This window comes from Semicossyphus pulcher, unplaced genomic scaffold (genome assembly GCF_022749685.1).
Source record: "Semicossyphus pulcher isolate SPU_LCO1_2020_fin unplaced genomic scaffold, fSemPul1.0.p SCAF_16, whole genome shotgun sequence".
In the NCBI taxonomy this organism is placed as follows: Eukaryota; Metazoa; Chordata; class Actinopteri; order Labriformes; family Labridae; genus Semicossyphus; species Semicossyphus pulcher.
The window spans coordinates 17,472,792-17,492,334 of NW_027211670.1; the positions used below are offsets into that span (position 1 = coordinate 17,472,792).

A 19,543-nucleotide genomic window follows, 5' to 3' on the forward strand; every position below is an offset into this window, starting at 1 on the left:
TTATCTCTATCTAACTCCTCCATCAGTTCAAGGGCCCACATTCTTGTGAAGCATCATCATCCTTTGATTTCAGTCTCACTCTTGATTAATTTAGCAGAGCTTGAAGTGAACAGCAGATGCTGCTGGAAATCTTACCTGCGTCACAGGCTGTTGACTTTTAAAAGCAGGTTGCTAAAAAAAGGATCATCACGTACCTGAATCTTATAATCTTCTCCGATGCCTTCCAGCTTACTCTTGTTCTCGTATATTGCTTCTTTTATGTTGTGCATCTCTGAGCACAAGGCGATCGCCTGGTCAACCTGTCAGACAAAAACAAGACGCGATCAACTTCAGGATCAGTTTTGAAGGTTTATTTCTGAACTAAACTGAACTTTTAAGACATTAAAGTAATAATCTCGAAGATTTTCATGTAAATAAATGTCAATTTATTTTTAATGCTGATTGAGCCTATGGCCCACTAATGAAAGCCTTTGCATTTGCAGTATTACAGACTGGGTGTCTGGTGCGACTGTCGTGGACTAAATCACAAGCGGCGCCCAGTTAGTGACACGTTTTCCATCAGCCAGCAGTGGTTGGTCTGCCACAGAGGGTAGGCGGAGCTAAGCGGCTGCTTTTCCGCTCTCTGCAAGTGTTGCGAGTAAACAGTAATCTACTATGGCTGAACAAACAAAGAAATGATCGATGACTACAGATACAACTTCAAAAATAAGTGAAAATCCAAAGAAAAAGAAACTAACTCGACGCTCAGATGAAGGCAAACAGTCTGAAAAGAGATACAACCGGAGCCAACCGTGGACGTCACACATGCGATACTGTCTGGATATCTGGGAAGTGTGCTCCTGCAATTACCGTTTATCGCCACGATTTTTATCACCAAAATGTTCGACGAGAATTTTTGAATATAACATTGCAAAAGTTTTACTGCTGAACGCAAGACACCTCATTTTACAGAAATCAACTCTCAGTGAATCTCTACATTGGAGGCTTCAAATCTCTACACCACCCTGCTGCTGCAGTTGTTGCATATAAAACCACAATTGCCAACCAAAGAAGTGTCAGATATCATCTTGCATCGACACACTGATTTTACAGACTCTCCACAAACATGATTCTGTGCAGTAAAGGTCACAGTAAATAGATAACATGTTCAAGTCGAGGGCGATTTAAGTCAATATTACTAGTTATGACAGTGTAAGTTATGTGCTGTACCTCCTCCATGACCTGCGGCCCGTTCGGCAGCTTGTTGATCAGAGCCTGGATGACCTGGAACAGTGGTTTAGCCTCTGAAGCTGGTGCCTCCTCAACTCTGCAAAACAAGGCAAACAAAGTCATCTCTCATCTTATGAAAAGGCTCATTCAAAACTATTATCAAACGCATGAAGTATTTGAGGTCTTACTGAAGCTGCGGTTGTGAATCTCCTCTCAGGCGGTTCATGACCAGCGTGCCGAGGATCATGGCAAGGTTGGTGCGGCCGACGCCCACCTGGCAGCTGAAGAGGAGAGCAGGCAGCCGCCTGGACGCATCCTGACCCAGAGACAGGCTGGTGCTCTCCTGGAGCAAAAGCAGATATAAAAAGAAAGAGTTCAAGTTTTTGTAACATTAAGGCGCCAAATAGGGAAATGTTCGCTTGTTTTGGTGGTTAGTCTGACGTAAATTTGGTTAAAAGGCCAAATTTTAAAGTCTTTCTAGCCGCAAATCACCAAAACAGCTCTTCCTGGTTCATCATGTCATCTTGGAAATACATAAAGCTGAGAAGAGGAAACCACAGAAATGTGTAACCCACAGAAACAGGAAGTGAGGGAACATCCTAAAGTTGTAAGAATATGAGGTTCCCACCTGGAATCTGTCAACAGAAACCGTCTCGAAGGACAAATATAATACAATACAAATATATAAAACAATAATAGAGTGTTAAAAGGCATGACTCACACTTTATATATATAAAAAAAGCACTTTCCAACCACAGGGAGCTGAACTAGCTGCAGCAAGACAGTCCAAAAAAGGGCAAACGAGAGGAGAACGACATCCTGTCAGTGTCAGTGAAGGGCAGGACGGAAAGCAGACAGAGCGGATGACCAAAGAGCGGATATTAAGTGAGTACAGAGAGCAGGTTCCTGTCTTTATTTCACAACTATCATCCGTATTAGTGACTGATTGGACTGATTCAAAAGGCTGCTGTGACCTTTTGGCTACCTCGGTGACAACATCCAGATGCTCTCCTAATGTTCCAGCCACCTTTAATCGCACATCTGAACACGATCCGATCAAGAAGAGTGCAAGCAAAGAAACAGGTGGACTGCCAGGACTGGTGCTTTATTACGATCTTACCCTGAGTATGTTAACGAACGCGTCGAAGTCTTCCTCCAGCGGTGCTCCCTCCGTCGGCAGTGGTAATCTGTAGTACCTGCAGCACAACAGGATTGTTAGAGGGTTGATGCTGCGCTTGTGTTGTGTCAATATTGCCTTTATGTAGGTCACGACACACGGCGCACACACACACACACATTTGACCTAGAATACACAGCCGAGCTATCTCATGCTGCGTATATGAATCTTATGATGTGGAACGGATGATGAAAGAGATAAAAATCATGGCGTTAACTTTTAAAAAACATCACCTGCTTTTTTCATCTGTAATAAATGCTTCTCCCTTTTTTCTGCAACAAACTGCAAGAAGGTAAAGATGAAGCTCCAGCTCTCTCCTCATGAGAAGGGCCTTTTTTTTCCTCACCTGGAGATGTGATGAGCATCTCAGTAATAACTGACACTGCTTATCTGATTGCAAACAGGATGCTGCAACCTCAAGTTTTTAATTCGCACCCTCCCTTTCCTTCCAAAAATAAGATACCAGCCTTTTCACAAGCGAGCGCCGTTATTTATAACCTGCCCTGCTTATTCCACAGCAGGCCGCCTCATGTAAACTGACGCGTAAGCTAATAAAGGAACAATGTAAACAACCTGTAGGCCGGCATGGTGAACATGGGCCTCTTATAGACCTCCTCCGTCACACTGATGTCCTCCTCGCACGTGATGGAGATCTTCTGCGGCTCGTCTTTGAAGAACTCGATGTCGTTGTAGACGTAGAAGACGTTTTCGTTGAGCTTTGCAAAGTCGTAGAGCTGCAGAGGAAAGAAGGAGGAGTGTTTTGATTCTGCTGTAAACTTTATTGTCACATGCAGATCAGTGTTAAACGTTAATGAAAATTATGCCGAAAAATGTTTGGTAAAAATGTTTTTTCTGTGGCGAAGACGAGACAGTGACGAGCTAAAAAATAGATAACGAGATGTAATGGCACTAAAATGTTAGCGGTGGGCTGTCGGACATATTTCCCCCCACTGTGCGTCTAATCTGTCAAAATACAAGCAACGGGTATCACGAAGGTGGGTGTGAACTTTCTCTGTTAATTCAAGCCACTTTCCCACTGGTCAAAAACCCGCTAACACTCAGCTTTTTTGCTTTATGGGAAAGGTTACAATTGATCGCCAATTATGGGAACATAAAACCTGTGTCGACGCGCTAATCTCCGCCCCCTTTCCGGAGTTATGCTATGACGCGCACAGCTACAAATTCCACCCATCTCTGTCCGAGCAGCGCTCGAACATCGTCCCAAATTTGTAAAAGACTAATTGCAGCTTCATATTTGACGTGTGCAGGGACAGTGTCCAGATGTGACATCATAAAAAGGTTGAATGCAGTGTTGATCTTTCATTAATGTAAAAGTTCTTTGTGCAAACTATTATTTACTAATCCTGTTTAGGGTTTTTGTTTGTGACATCAGACGGTGGCGCAAAAGAAAAAAGGCCGACAGGAGTATACTTCACTGGCAATGGGAAAAGAGACGATCGGCATTTATTAGCGGGTCTGAAACACCTGCGTCAACGCGCTAATTGTGGTGGGAAAGGGGTATCAGGCTTTCTGCTTCAGGCTCTGTGCGCGCTCTCACAGAAAAATGGATTTGATGCTTCTTCTGCACAAAGAGGAGCGCTCATCGTCTGTCTGCGTCAGTCAGACTCTTAAAAAGAGAAGCGATATATTTAGATGCCGGGTCTTCATCGTTCTTCTACTGTACGGATGATCTGCTGAAATTCAAAGACTGAATTTTACCTGAAGCAAACCCGGAGACTGGATAGATATTTTCTAAAATGTGATGACTTTTTATTGACTAAGACTATAAAGGGAAAAAATCACTAAGATTAAGACTACATCTAAAGTAGCTGCCAAAATTAACAGTGATGCAGACGCTGAGTGATTCGTCACCTCCTTCCTGACAGTGAGCTCCAAGCCCTCCACCAGCTCCTCCTTTTCCAGGCCGTGGAGGTTCTCATGCAGGTTTTCCTTCCTCCTCGGGGTGTACGGCACAAAGTCGTCATCCTTGTGCAGGAAAACCACGGGCTCCTCTCGCACACAGAAGAATATGACCTCCTGTTTGCACAAAAAGAACAGAAGCTTTAAATAAAAGCTTTCAGAGGAAAATTATGGTTTCATTTTACTAAATACACTTTGTACAGGAGCAACTGGAAACAAACTGTTGTTCAATGACACGCAGCATGAGTTTAAGATTTAAGAGAGGCTTAAAGTATAATTTAGTCAATTTCATTTTAATTAGGGTTCGTTTTCTTGCTGCTGTAAGCAAAGAGATTCGTTTTCCACTGGTACACACGACCACAACTTTCTGTTTGCTCGGTTCTACAATTCAGCCACAGCCTCCACTCAGCACTTGACTCCTCAAATATTTACTGACAACAAGGACAGAAGGAGGCCAGGCTCAGCTGCACGGACGCAGACACAGGAGAAGGAAGATCCACAAGTTAGCGTAGGAGCTAGCTCGTGTGTCGGTGTGAGTAGAAATCTGAAGTGATAACCTCGTGTCCTTGCGCCTGGAGCCTCTGCAGAACCTGCTTGAAGCCGTTCAGGCTGGGCTGACCCATCCCGTACAGCGGGTACGATCCCTTGACTTGGCGGAAGTTGGGCGCTCCATAGCTGCCGGTGGTATTTAGGACATCGGCCTTGCTGTACACATCCTGGACCATGAAGTACTCCCCCTGGAGAGCAATAAAACTTTCACTAGGACATTTCTCAAGCTTACAGTCGAGCATTTGTGAATTCTGCAGAGCACATACATGTATGTCAACGCCTGGTGGTTGTTGGGGAAATTAAAAAGGCCATTTACATGTTACAAGAACTTGCACCCCCACTGGAATCTTCACCTTTTTATGTTTCAAGTTGCTCACCCACAGTGAAACCAAAGTACACAGAAAATGTCTTCCTGCACGTTCTGTTAGCTAACACCAAAGCAGTCACAGTCTGGTTACTCTGTTGTCTCAACAGGTTCAATCTCTGCTCTGTTGACCCCGTTTCTCAAACACTGATGAGTTTCCGTCTAACAACTATGAAATATTTTAAGGATGATGCTTAGGGGGAAAAAAGCTCTGCTTAAATATTTATCAGGTGTCCACCATGAAAGAAAGTGTTGCTAATATAAAGTAGATTTACTTTGATTATTACCGACAACATGAGCATTAAGTGTTTGTACAGTTTAATTTTAGTTTGAGCAGACATGTTTCATTGCTCTTAACGACCTCTTTGTGTTAAAGGCTCAGCTCCAGTCATGTTCTAAGACATAAAATGCTCTGTTTGAAATAATAAATTGTATCTGTTGCGTTTTTTGTTAGCTTGTAAAAATCCTCCCAAGGCGTCTCCTCCTTCTCCCTCTTTAAATATTCCTGAATCTGCATAGGCTCCGCCCACTGTGCACATTTCCAACCGCCGAACAAAACACGTCTCTGCCGTCGTTTAGTGGCAACTTGTTGAAACTTAGCCAGCTTGAAATGTTGTAATTAGCAGTGGTAACGTTAATGTTAGCAGTCAGTAGTGAGTTTGCAGAAGTTACGATGACGGTTACAGCTGGCTCGCACATCGCTGAAGTGGTTGCCATAGGTTACACATAATGATATGCGTAGCGTCAGCCCGTCCATTAACGGGATTGGCTCCTTAGGTTTGTGACGTCACAAACCTGCCAATCTGAAAACGTGTTGTTCAGCCTGTCCTTGGTACACTGCAGTTTAAAAGCAGACAGGCCCAGCCATGGAGATGACTGCTGACACCACATGGAGATGTTTACAAGGTTAAAGGTTGATTTTCACTGGAGGGGGTCTTTAACACATCAACATGCCGTTGTTTTCAGATTCTATAACTCTACTAGCTTTTAGTTTGAGATTTAAAAAGAACACCTGCTTAGTTCAGAAGGCCTAAAGAGAAAGTAGAACATTTGTATTTAAATGTTTCCACTTTCGGGGCGCTGGTTTGGCTCGGTTGGTGGAGCAGGCGCTCCGTGTACAGAGGCTACCGCCCTCAACGCGCTGATCGCAGCAGGTTTGACGATCATTTGGTGCATGTCATCCCCCACTCTCTCTACTCCCCACGTTTACCGTCTCTCTACAGCTTTGCTGTCTAATGAGAGCAAAGCCAAAAAAAGAATCATCTTAAATGTTTCACTTTCATGGGAAATGATCTTACTGTGGGTGAAACTGCTGTCCTATCTACACAAGTAACCTCATGTCATACTAAACAACATCCTCTGGATTATTATCTCTGGTGCAGGACACATTTTCTCTGTACTTCATTGCACAAACTGTGCAGGTCTGTTATGACATTTTAAACATATTAGGTCAGGTCATCTCTTATATTTAAGTTACTTTTGCAGCTCTGCTTTTTATTTCCTAACCATGTCTATTGCCATGCACCAAGACGCAAGTCAAATGTGTAAACCCGCTCTGCAATAAACCTCATTTGATTGTGATTCTGATGTAAACAGAGGCTGTGTGTTCACGCCGATAAAACAGACAGAGCGGAGGTGACGGAGCAGATCAAAGCTCTGATAGCAGGGTGACAACATTCCTGCTTCAACGGCCGCCCCACATCATAAAACAGCGCATGACAATGTTCCTGTGCCGCTCTGCAGTTCGGACACGTGACTGTGAAAAGAGGCGAGGCTGAGAGACAGGTGAGACGAATCCACGTCTGTCAGCGACGGGAGGAGGAGGCTCGTGCTTCACGCTGGACTCACCTGCACCAGGTAGTGCTCCGGCATGCTGTCCGATATCCGACCCACTTTGTAGTTTGTCTTGAGGATGTCATCGTGAATCTGGAACTCCTGTCTGCAGTTGTACCTGTGAAACAAAGCAGAAGGTCTGGAGGGGTCAATTCAATTATCAGCTGCTATTTGCCAGGCTGGGATTGACAAATGAGATGATAACAGGGGTAAACACCACAGCCAGAGGGGAGGGGGCGAGTGTGTGTGTGTGTGTGTGTGTGTGTGTGTGTGTGCGTGTGAAGGGGGGAGGGGGGGGGGGGGGGGGTCTCCACAGTGATCAAAGAGGATTAACACCCAATTGTGAGAACGCGGATTCGGGGAGGGACTTACGTGATGACGACAGGTGCGACTTTGTTGGTGATAATGGACTTGGCCTTGTTGTTGTGGATGTTGACCGTCTGAAAGGGGCTCATGCTAAGAGACTGCCTGCTGTCGGCCATCCCGTTGCCGTGGACACTCTCAAGCGGCGACGCTACGGAAACAGGCTGTGGCGCGGCACTGGCAGTTGTACCCATGCTCCACAAGCAGCTGTGAATGACATCGCAGCGGACTCAGAAACAGGAAGCAAACACACATAGGCACACATACAGTGTATACGGGGGGAGGACAACACTTACAGACGCATCTGAAGTGTGAAAAGCTGTTACGTGGCTGCTTCACACAGTCACTGATTTTATATAAATAACACAGGAAGACATTTTTTAAGTAGCACACAGAGATAATAGCATTTTAAATACCAGCTAAATATTTCAGCAGCTATTTCACTAAATTTAGTACAAACATTCTTGGTCCCTAGAGAACTAGTGCTTCTTTCCTCCAGCACTATGAGTTTGCCTTTTCCACTGCATGGTACTGCTCGCCTCGTTGTTGTGGATAGTACCTGGAACCTGGTTCTGCTATTGGTCTGATTGGTCAAGATTCCAAGTAATCTGAGCCACTAGTGAAAGGTGACATGGCTGCCACGAGTAGTCGCCCTAATCGCTGATGCGTCAACATCAATATTTTAAAGCAACGCAAGGTTTTTCATTGTTTTTCATCCGCGTCATGATGTCTGTCGTTTTAGGCTCCAGTCACTGGTCGGTGGAGCAGTTCCAGTCAACGCGGCGAGGTTTTACAAAATGCCGGCGGCAGCATCAGAGTGAAAGTTTCCAAAGGCTTCGAAAGAACGGGAGTGCTTTAAATGATCGCAAAACAAAAAAGGTGGTTTGTACGAGCACCTGAGGAGGAAACACACAGGCGCTGCTCTTGATGAGGGACCGTCAGAAAACGCAGAAGCTGTTTGATACACTCATAAATCCATAACGTCGGCTGCTGCCTTAGAAATTCCATTGAATGTGAGAATGTTTGAGAAAATGTTTTAGATTAATCGTCTAAATCGGCAAAATAGTCACTAGAGAAATAGTCATTACAGCCCTAGTGACATCAAACCACTACAAACAACCGATTGATCAGAGGGAATTATCACTCCCAGGACACTCTGCACAACTCTGCTTACCACCACTATGCTGTTTGGTTGAGTAAACATTTTTTACACTCCTGACAATTTCCAGAAAATTTCAAGACAGTCCGCCACCGACATTTTCCAGAGTTGCCCTTTCACACATGTCCCTCACAGCGGGACATTTTCCCTGTGGGATGGGGAGGAAAGACAGTCTCATGAGGTCATGTTTCTGTGATCTAAACACTACACTGCGGTCCCTGCAACAGGCGAACAATTTTGGCGTCAGCCCTCAAAGCCAGAAGCTCGCTAATCTCTTCATTTCTCCCATTTGCAGACGTCTGTGCTATTGCTGTCTTCTTCAGCCTCGGATGTTTCTAATCATCCTGTTGTGTGCCGCTCTGCTCGTTTTGCATTGGTCACATGATAGGAACGTCATCACCCCGACTTCTTGCCCACTTTTCTCTCCGAGGCTGACAGGATAAAGTGCACATAAAGTCGGGGTGAAAAATTTGTCCACTTGCGTTCACACAAGCAGCCCACCTGGAAAACATCGGGAATCTTTCAGGAGTGCAGTGCACGTATGAAAGGGGGCTAGAGTCGGAGACTTTGCGAAGAATGTAAGATTTAAAATACACATTGACTATACGGTATATACACATTTTAAAAAGCAAGTAAACAAGCATTATGTATGGGTACGGTTAAAAAAGTTCCTGCCTGTGTTTGGGTCGCGTTGAAGAAACAAACATGAGTGACACTGCAGTTTCATGTGGCATCATGATGACACTCAGCTTAGAAGTAAACTTAAGCCGCTTTCCCACTAGACAAAAAACACGCTAACACCCGGCTACAATCACCATTCAGACCCGGGTCAAAGACTCTGCAGAAGACCCGGGTAATTATCGCCTCGGCTCTGATTGCCTATGCTATGATCAGTCGTTAAAGTCAAGGTGAACTGAAAAATGTCATTTTAATCCTTTTTGATCACATCCCCGGTAATATTGTGCATATTTAACAATATAGGCCAAAAAAAAATACAGAAAATCCATTTATTCGTATTCTTATATCAAAATCCGATCATTTTTTCTTTCGGTCAAACATAATTTCACCATGCTTACGTAAGTTATCACCGAACAATTTCACCCAATCAATCTGCAACATTTAGCCGCAGAGCACCAAGAACGTTCGGTCAGTTAGCTAGCTACTGCGCTGTGGAGAACGTCTGTCTACGCCCAGTCCTCAACGATCAAATCAAATCCCTCTAATGATATGTCCCGCCTGCACGTCCTCTTTCACTCGGAAATACGTCACGATACGGAAGCTAGATACTCTCGAAATGCTGTTTCAGCTCGACTTTAACTTTACAGGTAATACCCGCAGTGGAAAGAAACCAGACAAAGTACTTGTACCAATTCAAAACAAGAACTGGTAGAGCCAATAGCTAGGCTAAGCTAACAGAGTGCTAGCTGTAGCTTTATATGTACCACACTGACATGAAAGTGGTGTCTATCTTCTCATTTAGGTTTCAGCAGGAAAGCAAAGAGCATGAACGTTACTGTGTTTTATACTTGAATTCACGGTGAACATTAAAGCAGAGGTTTATCGTCCATACACGTGTTTATTCAAGCAGCTAAATGTAAACGATGCTATCCAACTGCTTAAGCTATCTTTCCCCTTTAATACATGAAACAAACCAGAGCAGATGTTTGATGCGTCTGTATCTGACAGAGAGCCAGTTTAGGCTGTGTAACAGATCACGTCATGTTACAGAAGCAGATTTAAGAGCCATTGAAAATGCAGATGTTTGGCCGGTGAGCTCATGAACTCCTCCTGTCTGCCCTCAAATTACATTCATGTCATATCACTAGGCTTAAATCATGTCGGCGTGGGATTAGAGTCGAGTGTGAGGCATTTATTAAAGTATTTATATTTTAATCATTCAACTCAGACCTCCACACGAGCCGGCCACAGGTCCCCAGCTAGCCTCCTCCTCTCTGAGTAAACAGTGAGCTTTGCAGGGAGCTCTGAGGATAAACAAACGAGCCCTCAGACAAGCTAGCAGCGAGGAACGACACAGCTCCTCAGCATCGACTGTATTAAAGCGTGAAGCTGCTCAGGAAGCCACAACAAACAGAGGAGCAAAGTCTTTCACCTTGCACAAAGTCACGCTTACAGATGCAACATCAAAATGTACTCGGTATGACATAGCGGAGGGGGCACGGCGGGGTCGACTGAGCTCTGTGTGATCTCTCAATAGAGTGGACTCTCATTGTGCAGAGAGGCTCTGCGGAGAGAGAGAAGTGCCGGGTGAGTCACCGCTGCTCTCCTCTTTGTTGCGTCTGGATCTGAGTGGGCAGGTCAACCTTGGACTCCGAAAGCCTTTGATTCGGAAGAGGAGACTCTCTTTTAACAAGCACAATAACGTAGTGATGTGTTTGTTACTTTGTCTACTGGCACGGGTAAAAAAAAATACAGAAGCAATGACTGAATGTTTTCACAGCTTGCCTTGAGGTAAGTGTACGCTTCTATGGAAGAACCACAGAGTGAAAGACTCTCAACAAAAGTTCCATAAAAGGAAAGCTAGGTTTCAAGAATACTGCGCTCCAGCTGCCAGAATCTATTTGTGTCCTCGCCACATACCAAAAGCATCTCCTTTTCAGCCAGAATTCGGCCTCTACCAAAAGAAAAACAACCTCCACTCTGAATTAATCCAGCAAACTTCAAATCTTACGATTGAGATGAGGAGCGATCCGAACTCCGGGATCCTTTTCTCTGCTGCTTGTTGTCCGCCATGGTCCAAAGGAGTGTGAGAACTTGGCATCACATCCAAAAAAAAAAAGAAATCGTCCTCTTTTAGACTCTCCTTACCCACCCCCAGCCGGTGGGAAACACCCCTCGTGGGAGCACACAGTGCCCGGCTGCTTGGCACTGAGCTAAAACTTCAGGACTCTGTAAGGAGCTGCAAGGCAGCGTCGTCCTCCTCGCCCTTCGTCCTGTCTCCTGTCTGATGCAGGGGATCAGATTCATGCGAGAGACTCGAGTCTCTACAGAGGGGACCGGGGGAAGTAGTGGTACATCTGGCAGCCAGATGGCTAAAGTTCAGCTCCCTTTCACAGGGACAGGCTGCGCACAAAGACGACACAGTTGACTCTTGTACTGTACAGCAGGCAGGACAAAGAAATACACTGGAAATCAGTGGAGTGAAAACTTTTCTGAGTCATTGAACAAGAACTAAATTTTCACTGGTTACAGCACCACAGATTTGAGAATGACTTCTGCTTTTTATAAACCTGTCAGATTAATAAATGGGATCTCAGACTGCTGGTCTCTGGGAACCTGTCAATATTTCTGGCACCGATTGGACTGAAAAAAAACTGTCATTCTGTTAATACTGATCATGTTAATATCAAAGTTCAGCTCAAATGTAAACAAATTCCCGTTTAATAAGGGAGAGAAAATGTATGTTTCCATCCACTACTGACATGCAGATATTAGTGGTTGTTGGCGCTTATTCTCAAGTTGGGTTTCCCTTAATCATCGCAGAAGAGGAGGGCCGTGTGATGCTCCTGGAAAGACCACATTTAATTTGTCTGCAAAAGGACAAAACAAACAAAGAATTCATTTCCTTCGCCGACTTCTATCTTTTGGGGCGAGTAAACAAACTCCTCTTTGTTTTATACTTTAACTGTGATTATGAGTATCCTACATTACTGTAACACCACGAGGTACAAGTGTCTGTCCACTGTGTTAAAGAAAAGTTCTCCCCGGAAAAAGCCACCGTCAGTCAAAGCTGGTGTTCTCTGTAAGCGATAGAAGCAATAATACTTGAAATTGGCGCCACAGCTGTGGAGAAAGTTGTACAAACAGCTCGTGGTTTCCCCCATTCTACATTCCTACAACACCCAGCATGCATTGCGATCCACCCTCTGAAAGGAACGGCCCAGTGAGAGATACTGGAGTGAAATACTACCGTTTTCAGTCAAGGACATTGATCGCTGCAGGCAATGGCTCAGAGCGGTGCAGAATCCCAAATACGACATGAATATACCGGTGGATCATCTAAAAAATTACTACATTTCAAACCTGACGATCTTGAGCGAGACATGACATCGGAGGCGGGCGTCCTAGATTGAGGAAGTGTAGTTTAGCGAGCTCCCTGGCCTCCGCCAGATGACGCATTTTACGTAGTATGGCGGAGGTTTTCCAGGGCCCATTGGAGAAGCGGATGGCGTCCTCCAAAGGCACAGAGCAAAAGTGCTTTTTTTTCTACCATAACGGCATCAGCTCCCACGCCATTGTGTCTGCCTGACAGTCAATATGAACTATTACCATCAAACTGGAGATACAGGGCTTTTCATAAAGTTAGCCTGAAACACTCTTTTGTTCACCAGTCTTTTCTGAAATTAAACATCGAGCTGAATCCCAGATCAAGTACGTTAAAGGGCCCTGAATACGGTCATCCATCCATCCATCCATCCATCGAGTCAAACTTCTAACATGAAAACCAGTCTCCTGAATACATCCATGATGAAAACAGTGTGGAAACCCAGATTAAAACATTGCACTTATATTATTTCATGTATTATTTTTAGAAAGTTAAACAGTCTTCTAACCCTCCCTCTAAGTTATTCCCAGTAAAACAGGACCCCTGGGGTTGTGTTGTGTGGTGTCCACATTGTAAAACCCTTTGAGTCAAACATGTGACTGGTGATTTTCAGCTACATGCCCTGGATTAAAATAAACGTTAAATAGTTGCAGTGTCTTGTCCTCTAAAAGAAAAGGTTTGATATGAAGCAAAGATATAAGACGTCTCCTTCACTTCCTATTTGGACTGAAAACACAGCCTACAGTCTGTGCATTCCTCACAGTGAAGGGCATCTGCATAGCAAAACCCTTTTCTCAATCGCTGTCACTTTAAGGACATTTAATCAGTAGGTTCCCTTTCCCCACCACCACAGTCATGCATGATAATGTGCATGTTCCGATGCGGCTGCGTTGAAGGCTGTAAAACACTCTGACAACATTCTCCCACTGTCGTCTTCCACGCATCTTATCCCATGTGATGTTATTTGTAAAATGTCTAACGGCTAACAGACAGAAGGCCTCCAAAAGGAAATGTGACCTTATTTTTAATGCACAGTAAGCTGCAAACTGAAGCTGCTACATCACAAACCCCTCCTCTGTCTTACCTTACAGGCCGTCACCTCTGCTGCAAAACCATCATGCACCCACGCTGTGATGCAAAAGCCCCTGCTACGCTAACGCTCAGCTCGTCAGGCACACTGATTTCAGCACGGGCAGGCCTGGTGTAGAGCAGGCAGGCGGGCGGGCGGGCGGGCAGCTGGGGCGGAGGCCTGAGTAGAAATAGCCCTCAGTCATAAACATCCTCCTGGAGATCCAATCAAGGGAACTCATCAGAGAGGCTGTTTATCCCACGTGTTAGCGAGAGAAGCGTCACACTGCTCGAGAGGCAAATAAAGCAACAAGAGAACTGGGATTTTCTTTGACAACAAAATCTGAAGAATTGAAAATGCGTCACTAATATGAAAATTCCCTGATTGCACAGTAAGAATAAGGCCACAGAAGCTGCCCCCTCCTGCCAGCGTTGCTCCATTCAGGGCTGCCCCATTTAAATTCAGCCGGTGTCCCAACTTTGCTGTAGCAACGTCTCCAGACAAAAGGGCCTGAGTGCAGACAGGAAGGAGCGTGCAGCTGCAGGATGCATCTGTTGGTGGCCGCTGAGGAAGGATGCAGAGCGCTCTTCATTCACGAGAGATGAGAGAAGAGAGGGATGGGTATCATTTATATAGCTCTCTTAGCACTAAATCCCCCCGATATCGAGATGGAGAAGAGAGACGCGGCCTGAGCGTTACAGGAAGAAATACGCGAATTATAATGCAAGTTGCTCACTTGGCAACATTGCTCATCTTATTTAAGGACCCTTTGCAATTCTGGTCTCCATGGAGGCCGCTCGTTGAGTCTGCAAATGTGAGGTCTGAGAGCCTGCTGCAGAAAAGCAGCAGAATTGTATGAATGAAACAGGCTGATTTATGGTCAATTAATTTATGTGTGTGTGCACTAAAGATTCAAGATTGCTCCAACTTAATAGGGAGCAAGTGAAGCTTTAACATAACGTAATCTAATCCTACATAACAATGACCACCAGTCTCTCACTCATCACAGGAAACTAGACCCCAAAACCATTCAATACAAACCGCATGCACACACACCCCCAAGCAGAGGAAGTGTCAGCGCACCTTGACAGGAAATGCTTAGTTGTACTCTCTGCAACTTCCTCCCTGCAGCTGTACACATATTTCACCCATCAGGTTAGGGGTTACACACGGGCGCGATTCCACAGGACATTGCTAGTTCCTGCTCCGCGAGGAAATGAGCTCAGCGCTTCCTTTGCAGGAAAAATTTTTTTTTTGTTTTCTGCTCAAAAGAGCGCATTGTGAGTTTGTGTCAACTCGCGGATCTCGTGTTTATGTTCAGCGAAAAATAAATCTGTAAAAAAAAAAAAGAGCCTGTGGCAAAGAGGAAGCTGTGTGATGCATTGTTCAAGGGTGCAATTTTCGAATCACATCGCACTACTCTAAATAGCTTTTGCACTGCGAGACAGATTATACACTCTGACAGACTGAAACGCACTCCTTCCCCACTTAAAGCAGCCAAATCTACTCGGACTCAAACAAACTGCTACTGCAGTGAACGCGACATAAATCACATGAATAACCTTTCGCCTTCGAACATTCTTGCTTTCATCACAGCTTGACACTGAGCGGCTAAAAAGGGTGTGCAAATCTATTTTTAAAACCCCGCCTGTAATTTATTTCACTTCAAAAACAGCTATTTTATCCCCCTGTGATTTAACGTGGCTGTAATCCTGTCTGAGCGCAACACTGTGTCAGCACCACCTCGCTCACTGACAGCGTTTCTGCCCGTCAAAGATCCTCTCCACGGACGGATCTCGCAGCAACTTGTGAACATGTTTCGCTTGTTCCGCTCAGACTGAAACTTGTTTCTGTGTGCAAACACATCCTGACTTGGCGGATGCATTCTGTAAGTTGGCGAAGGAAGCTAGGATCCTGTCAAACGGGCGCTGGTGCTCTGGTGAGAGGAATGAGAGCTGATAAACACTTCAGAGGAGAGGCTAGGCATCACATGCCAAGAAGAATGTAATCCGTGGAGCTATGTGGATATCAAACATGACTGGGAGAAAGGAATGTGTTTATCAGAAGAATACCTTTGCAACAAAAAAAGATCAAAAACGTTGCACAACTAAAATCTCAGATAAAATCTGTCGTGATAGTTAGACAACATACACTTCCTTTTTGCACCCTCAGACACAAACCAATGACTTGTTAAGCGACCACAAGCCTGCAGCAGCACTCATGTATCATAACACAGACAACATAAACTCTACCTGACATTCAGCTGATCAGTCCTCCATCTGAGAGCCGCTTCAATAGATCACAGTGGAAGCACAGGTTAAATAGATCCAAAAATGACAGCTCTCAGCAGGGCAGGCAGCAGCACCGGTCTCACTCAGACATCCTCGCTCGTGCTCCCTCTCTCCCTGATCTGTCTCTCTGCCCGGTGGTCACACTACAGCAGGCAGTCTCGCTTCATTAAGGCGTCCTCATAAAGCGAATCAATGCTGGCGTCCTTCAGCGGGGACAGATCCTCGGCAGGCACTCAGCAGGAGGAGGGGTTGGGGGGTTTCGCGGCTCTCCCTGTGAGCTTTAGATGAGCGACGGCGTGCTCCTGTGCTGGTTACTTTTTTGCATGCATCCTGGTGCAAAGCTGCTCACTCATGCCAGGATCTGTGTGTGTGTGTGAGGATGTGTAAAGAGGATGTGGAGGCGGACCTAGAGAGGCTTACTCATCACCCAGTTCAATCACTACCGGAGCCTCCTGGCAGCACAATGCCTCCCACACATGGCAGACCTTTAAACAAGCGTCTCGGACACACAAATTAAAAACGTCACTTATTAAACTTCTTACGCTCAGCCGCAGCCTCAACGTGGTGTAATGCAGACCTGCCAGGAGGGAGGCGGACAATCAGTCACAACAGATGACATCACGTAAGCCTAATTGACTACGATGCTCTAATTACTCCATTCATTAGCTGTTAACACGTGCCATGCGGAAGGCAAACAGGCTTACAGCTGGGCAAATACTTAGATTTAAGCTTGAGGTTCAGCTGCAGAGGGATGTGTGCTCTCGCTCTTGTAGTCGTAGCACTAAGGTCAGAGGAACTCATCATGCAGCGAGTGTTCTGTTACAGTCTGTGGGTGCTGTAAGGCAACAAAGCAAACAGTGTCCAGTCATTTTAAAGCTCTGCAGGCACACAATTACATCAATTCTGCAACTATGAGTAAGCACAAACAGCAAACAACATCTTATCTTTGAAGCGGCTGCCTGTGAGGAATTTTCCTCATAAAAGCATGTGTAACCAACAGTCTGTCACAAGATAAAGTCCAAATTAAGCTTAAAAGTAACGAGCGTTCTTTCAAGATATGGATGTCAAATCTAAAGCTGCCACACCTGTTCCTTCCTTCCTGCAGCAGCAGCAGCGCAGGCCCCCCCAAAGACTCTGATGTTGTTGCAACACGTAAATGTGGAACAAAAAAAACCCCTCTCATTGCTCAAAGAAACCTCAAACGAACATGAATGTATCAATCCGGCGAGAGAGCAATCTCAACACGTGATTTCGTTGTCTCGCTGGGGTGGGGGTGGGGGGGATTTTGTAAGATGAAGATCCAGAAAGAAGAAGTTGCCAATGTCACTGGAAGATTTCATTTCCTTCCATTTTTTTTATGCGATGGCGATAAAGCAGAACACGCTTAGAGGTAAGAGGATGTTCAGTGACAGATTGAGGAAACTTCCTCTCATGGAAAAAGGAGCATGCGGCTAATATCACCTTGCCTTTTCCGGTCCTTCCTCAGGTCTGGTGTCTGTCTCACCACCTCAAAAAGCCAATCTGTTAAGAGCCTTTTAATAGCAACAGGAAAGACGGAGGGAAATATTTAACCTCAGCAAAGGTTCAGATCTTTTCAGCGATATCAGCATGATAACTAAATGATTCTTATTTGGATAAAAACGTTTTAAATATCTTCATATTGTCTTCTGAATCTTAGATTTTTCTCAAGTTTCGAGTATATATCACCAGAGCGAGCCCTCCTGGGAAGATCAAATAAGGATGAGCATATGAAATATTCACTTGAGTCCAGTGATGAAATATGACACCTTGTGGTATGAATAATCCACTGCAGTCACAAATTAAGCAATGTCACATGAGAGGGAGTGATGATGTACTCAATATCCTGCCTCGTGCCTACAACCGAATCACAGCAGTGCTGATATTCAGTATAACATCACGACCTCGAGTGATATTGCTTTTATACAACAGTTACATAAGCTGCAAATAGCATTAGAGAGTAACAATCAACAACAGATTACTTTTTGCTCCACCAACTCAACTAGTCCCACAACTTTTGTTGCCGAGCAACCCAAACATTCTCCTGCACTGTGTCTGCAGGTCACCACAGATCAGCTGTTTTCTATCATGTACATTTATCTGTTCTAATTTATCATCAACCACCTAAATAAGAGTCTGCTGTGTGATTCACAGGTACCAGCCTGATTAATGAAGACACACACTGTCTGCTGTAATGTTAATTGACAGTATTCAGAACACCTGGCTGAGGAGGAGTGATACACAGAGTGAAAAGTCCCAGTGATGTTGTGCTCTTTTATCAGCACTCATGGAATGCCTCTTGTCCAATCAGATTACTTGGTCAGAACTAACTGTTGTATAATGTTCATTATCTTATCACAACTATATCAGACAACTGTTTTAGTAGCTTAACACCACTTAATGGATACTTTAAAGGCTTGGATCAAACATAAAGACGTTTAAATAATAGGAAAATGTATCATATTTTCTGCAGTAACCAAACAGCACTGGACCCCTGATTTGACCTTAACAGTTTACAACCATGACTCATAAATACTTTATAATAAAGCAAACGCTATGACACATAAATCAGCCACTTTTCAAGTGAACCCTGGCAAGATTAACCTTCCCTCTTATCAAGATACACCTTGGATAAATGGCTCAATCATTTATGACTCAGGTGTCCATTCATGTTGGAGTTTCATGCTCTCCCCTCTTGATTAATTGTGATGTTCATGGTTTGATCTGCCAGTTTCTGTCTTCCCCCAGGATGTGAGGTAAAGTGATATGAAGGGAGAGGAGGCTGATCCCAGCTGCACACGCTAAATCAAACAAAGGCCGGGACTGCGGAACATCAAAGGGGGATCATGTGCTTTGTCTAACTGTCCTCTATAGACTTCTCGTGCTTACATTACAACATGTCTCGGCACATTTCAAGAGAGTGTGTCATTGCTACAGGCATTTCCAACTACTAAAAAATGTTAGCTTACATATTCAGTCGTTTATTTTAATTCATCAAACGCACAAAACTCTCCAAAAAGATTATACTACATTATGCCTATGAGATTATGACAACATAGGCCTAGTCTATGTTGGTAATAAAACAGTATATTTAAGCATGTAAGTTAATTTTTACCTTAGAAAACAATATAACAAATTAAACTTAGTTCTAAGGTCAACCATACTGATTGGTGTCTACCACACCATCAGCTTTCCTCAGTGAAGAATCGGGTAAATAGGCATTTTATCTTAAGTGACTTCTGTTCAATATGCATGTATCTTACAGTATGATGTTGTACACTGTTTAATATGGTAATTTCTAATAGTTCCTGGTTGATTTCTGTATTTTATTCCAGTTTATTGTGTGCTTTCAGGTTGAATTTTAGCATTATGTTTATGGCAAAACTTGTCTTCCATAAAAAGTTAGTTTGTGTTATGTTAGATGAGGTTTTTTGCACAGATTGTTGGACCTCTCCTGTTTTGCATTGAGCAAATACAGCTATGCCTTATTTTATTTTGGTGATGGTATTTTGTCAATAAAAAACATTA

The 19,543-nt window shown here is 44.3% G+C and overlaps 1 protein-coding gene across 1 annotated transcript in view; it reads right to left on the reverse strand.

The window, feature by feature from the left end:
* Nucleotides 1–16,080, reverse strand: part of pald1a (phosphatase domain containing paladin 1a) — a 66,255-nt gene extending 50,175 nt beyond the window's left edge. The window contains exons 1-10 of the mRNA XM_069665032.1: nucleotides 15,959–16,080; nucleotides 7,425–7,622; nucleotides 7,068–7,170; nucleotides 4,864–5,043; nucleotides 4,259–4,423; nucleotides 2,960–3,120; nucleotides 2,330–2,405; nucleotides 1,398–1,552; nucleotides 1,210–1,306; nucleotides 195–299 (exon numbers count right to left, since the gene is read on the reverse strand). Of these exons, the coding sequence (XP_069521133.1) occupies nucleotides 195–299; nucleotides 1,210–1,306; nucleotides 1,398–1,552; nucleotides 2,330–2,405; nucleotides 2,960–3,120; nucleotides 4,259–4,423; nucleotides 4,864–5,043; nucleotides 7,068–7,170; nucleotides 7,425–7,609 (1,227 nt within the window). The 5' untranslated portion in view covers nucleotides 7,610–7,622; nucleotides 15,959–16,080. The remainder of the gene's footprint in view (nucleotides 1–194; nucleotides 300–1,209; nucleotides 1,307–1,397; nucleotides 1,553–2,329; nucleotides 2,406–2,959; nucleotides 3,121–4,258; nucleotides 4,424–4,863; nucleotides 5,044–7,067; nucleotides 7,171–7,424; nucleotides 7,623–15,958) is intronic.
* Nucleotides 16,081–19,543: the final 3,463 nt, after the last annotated feature.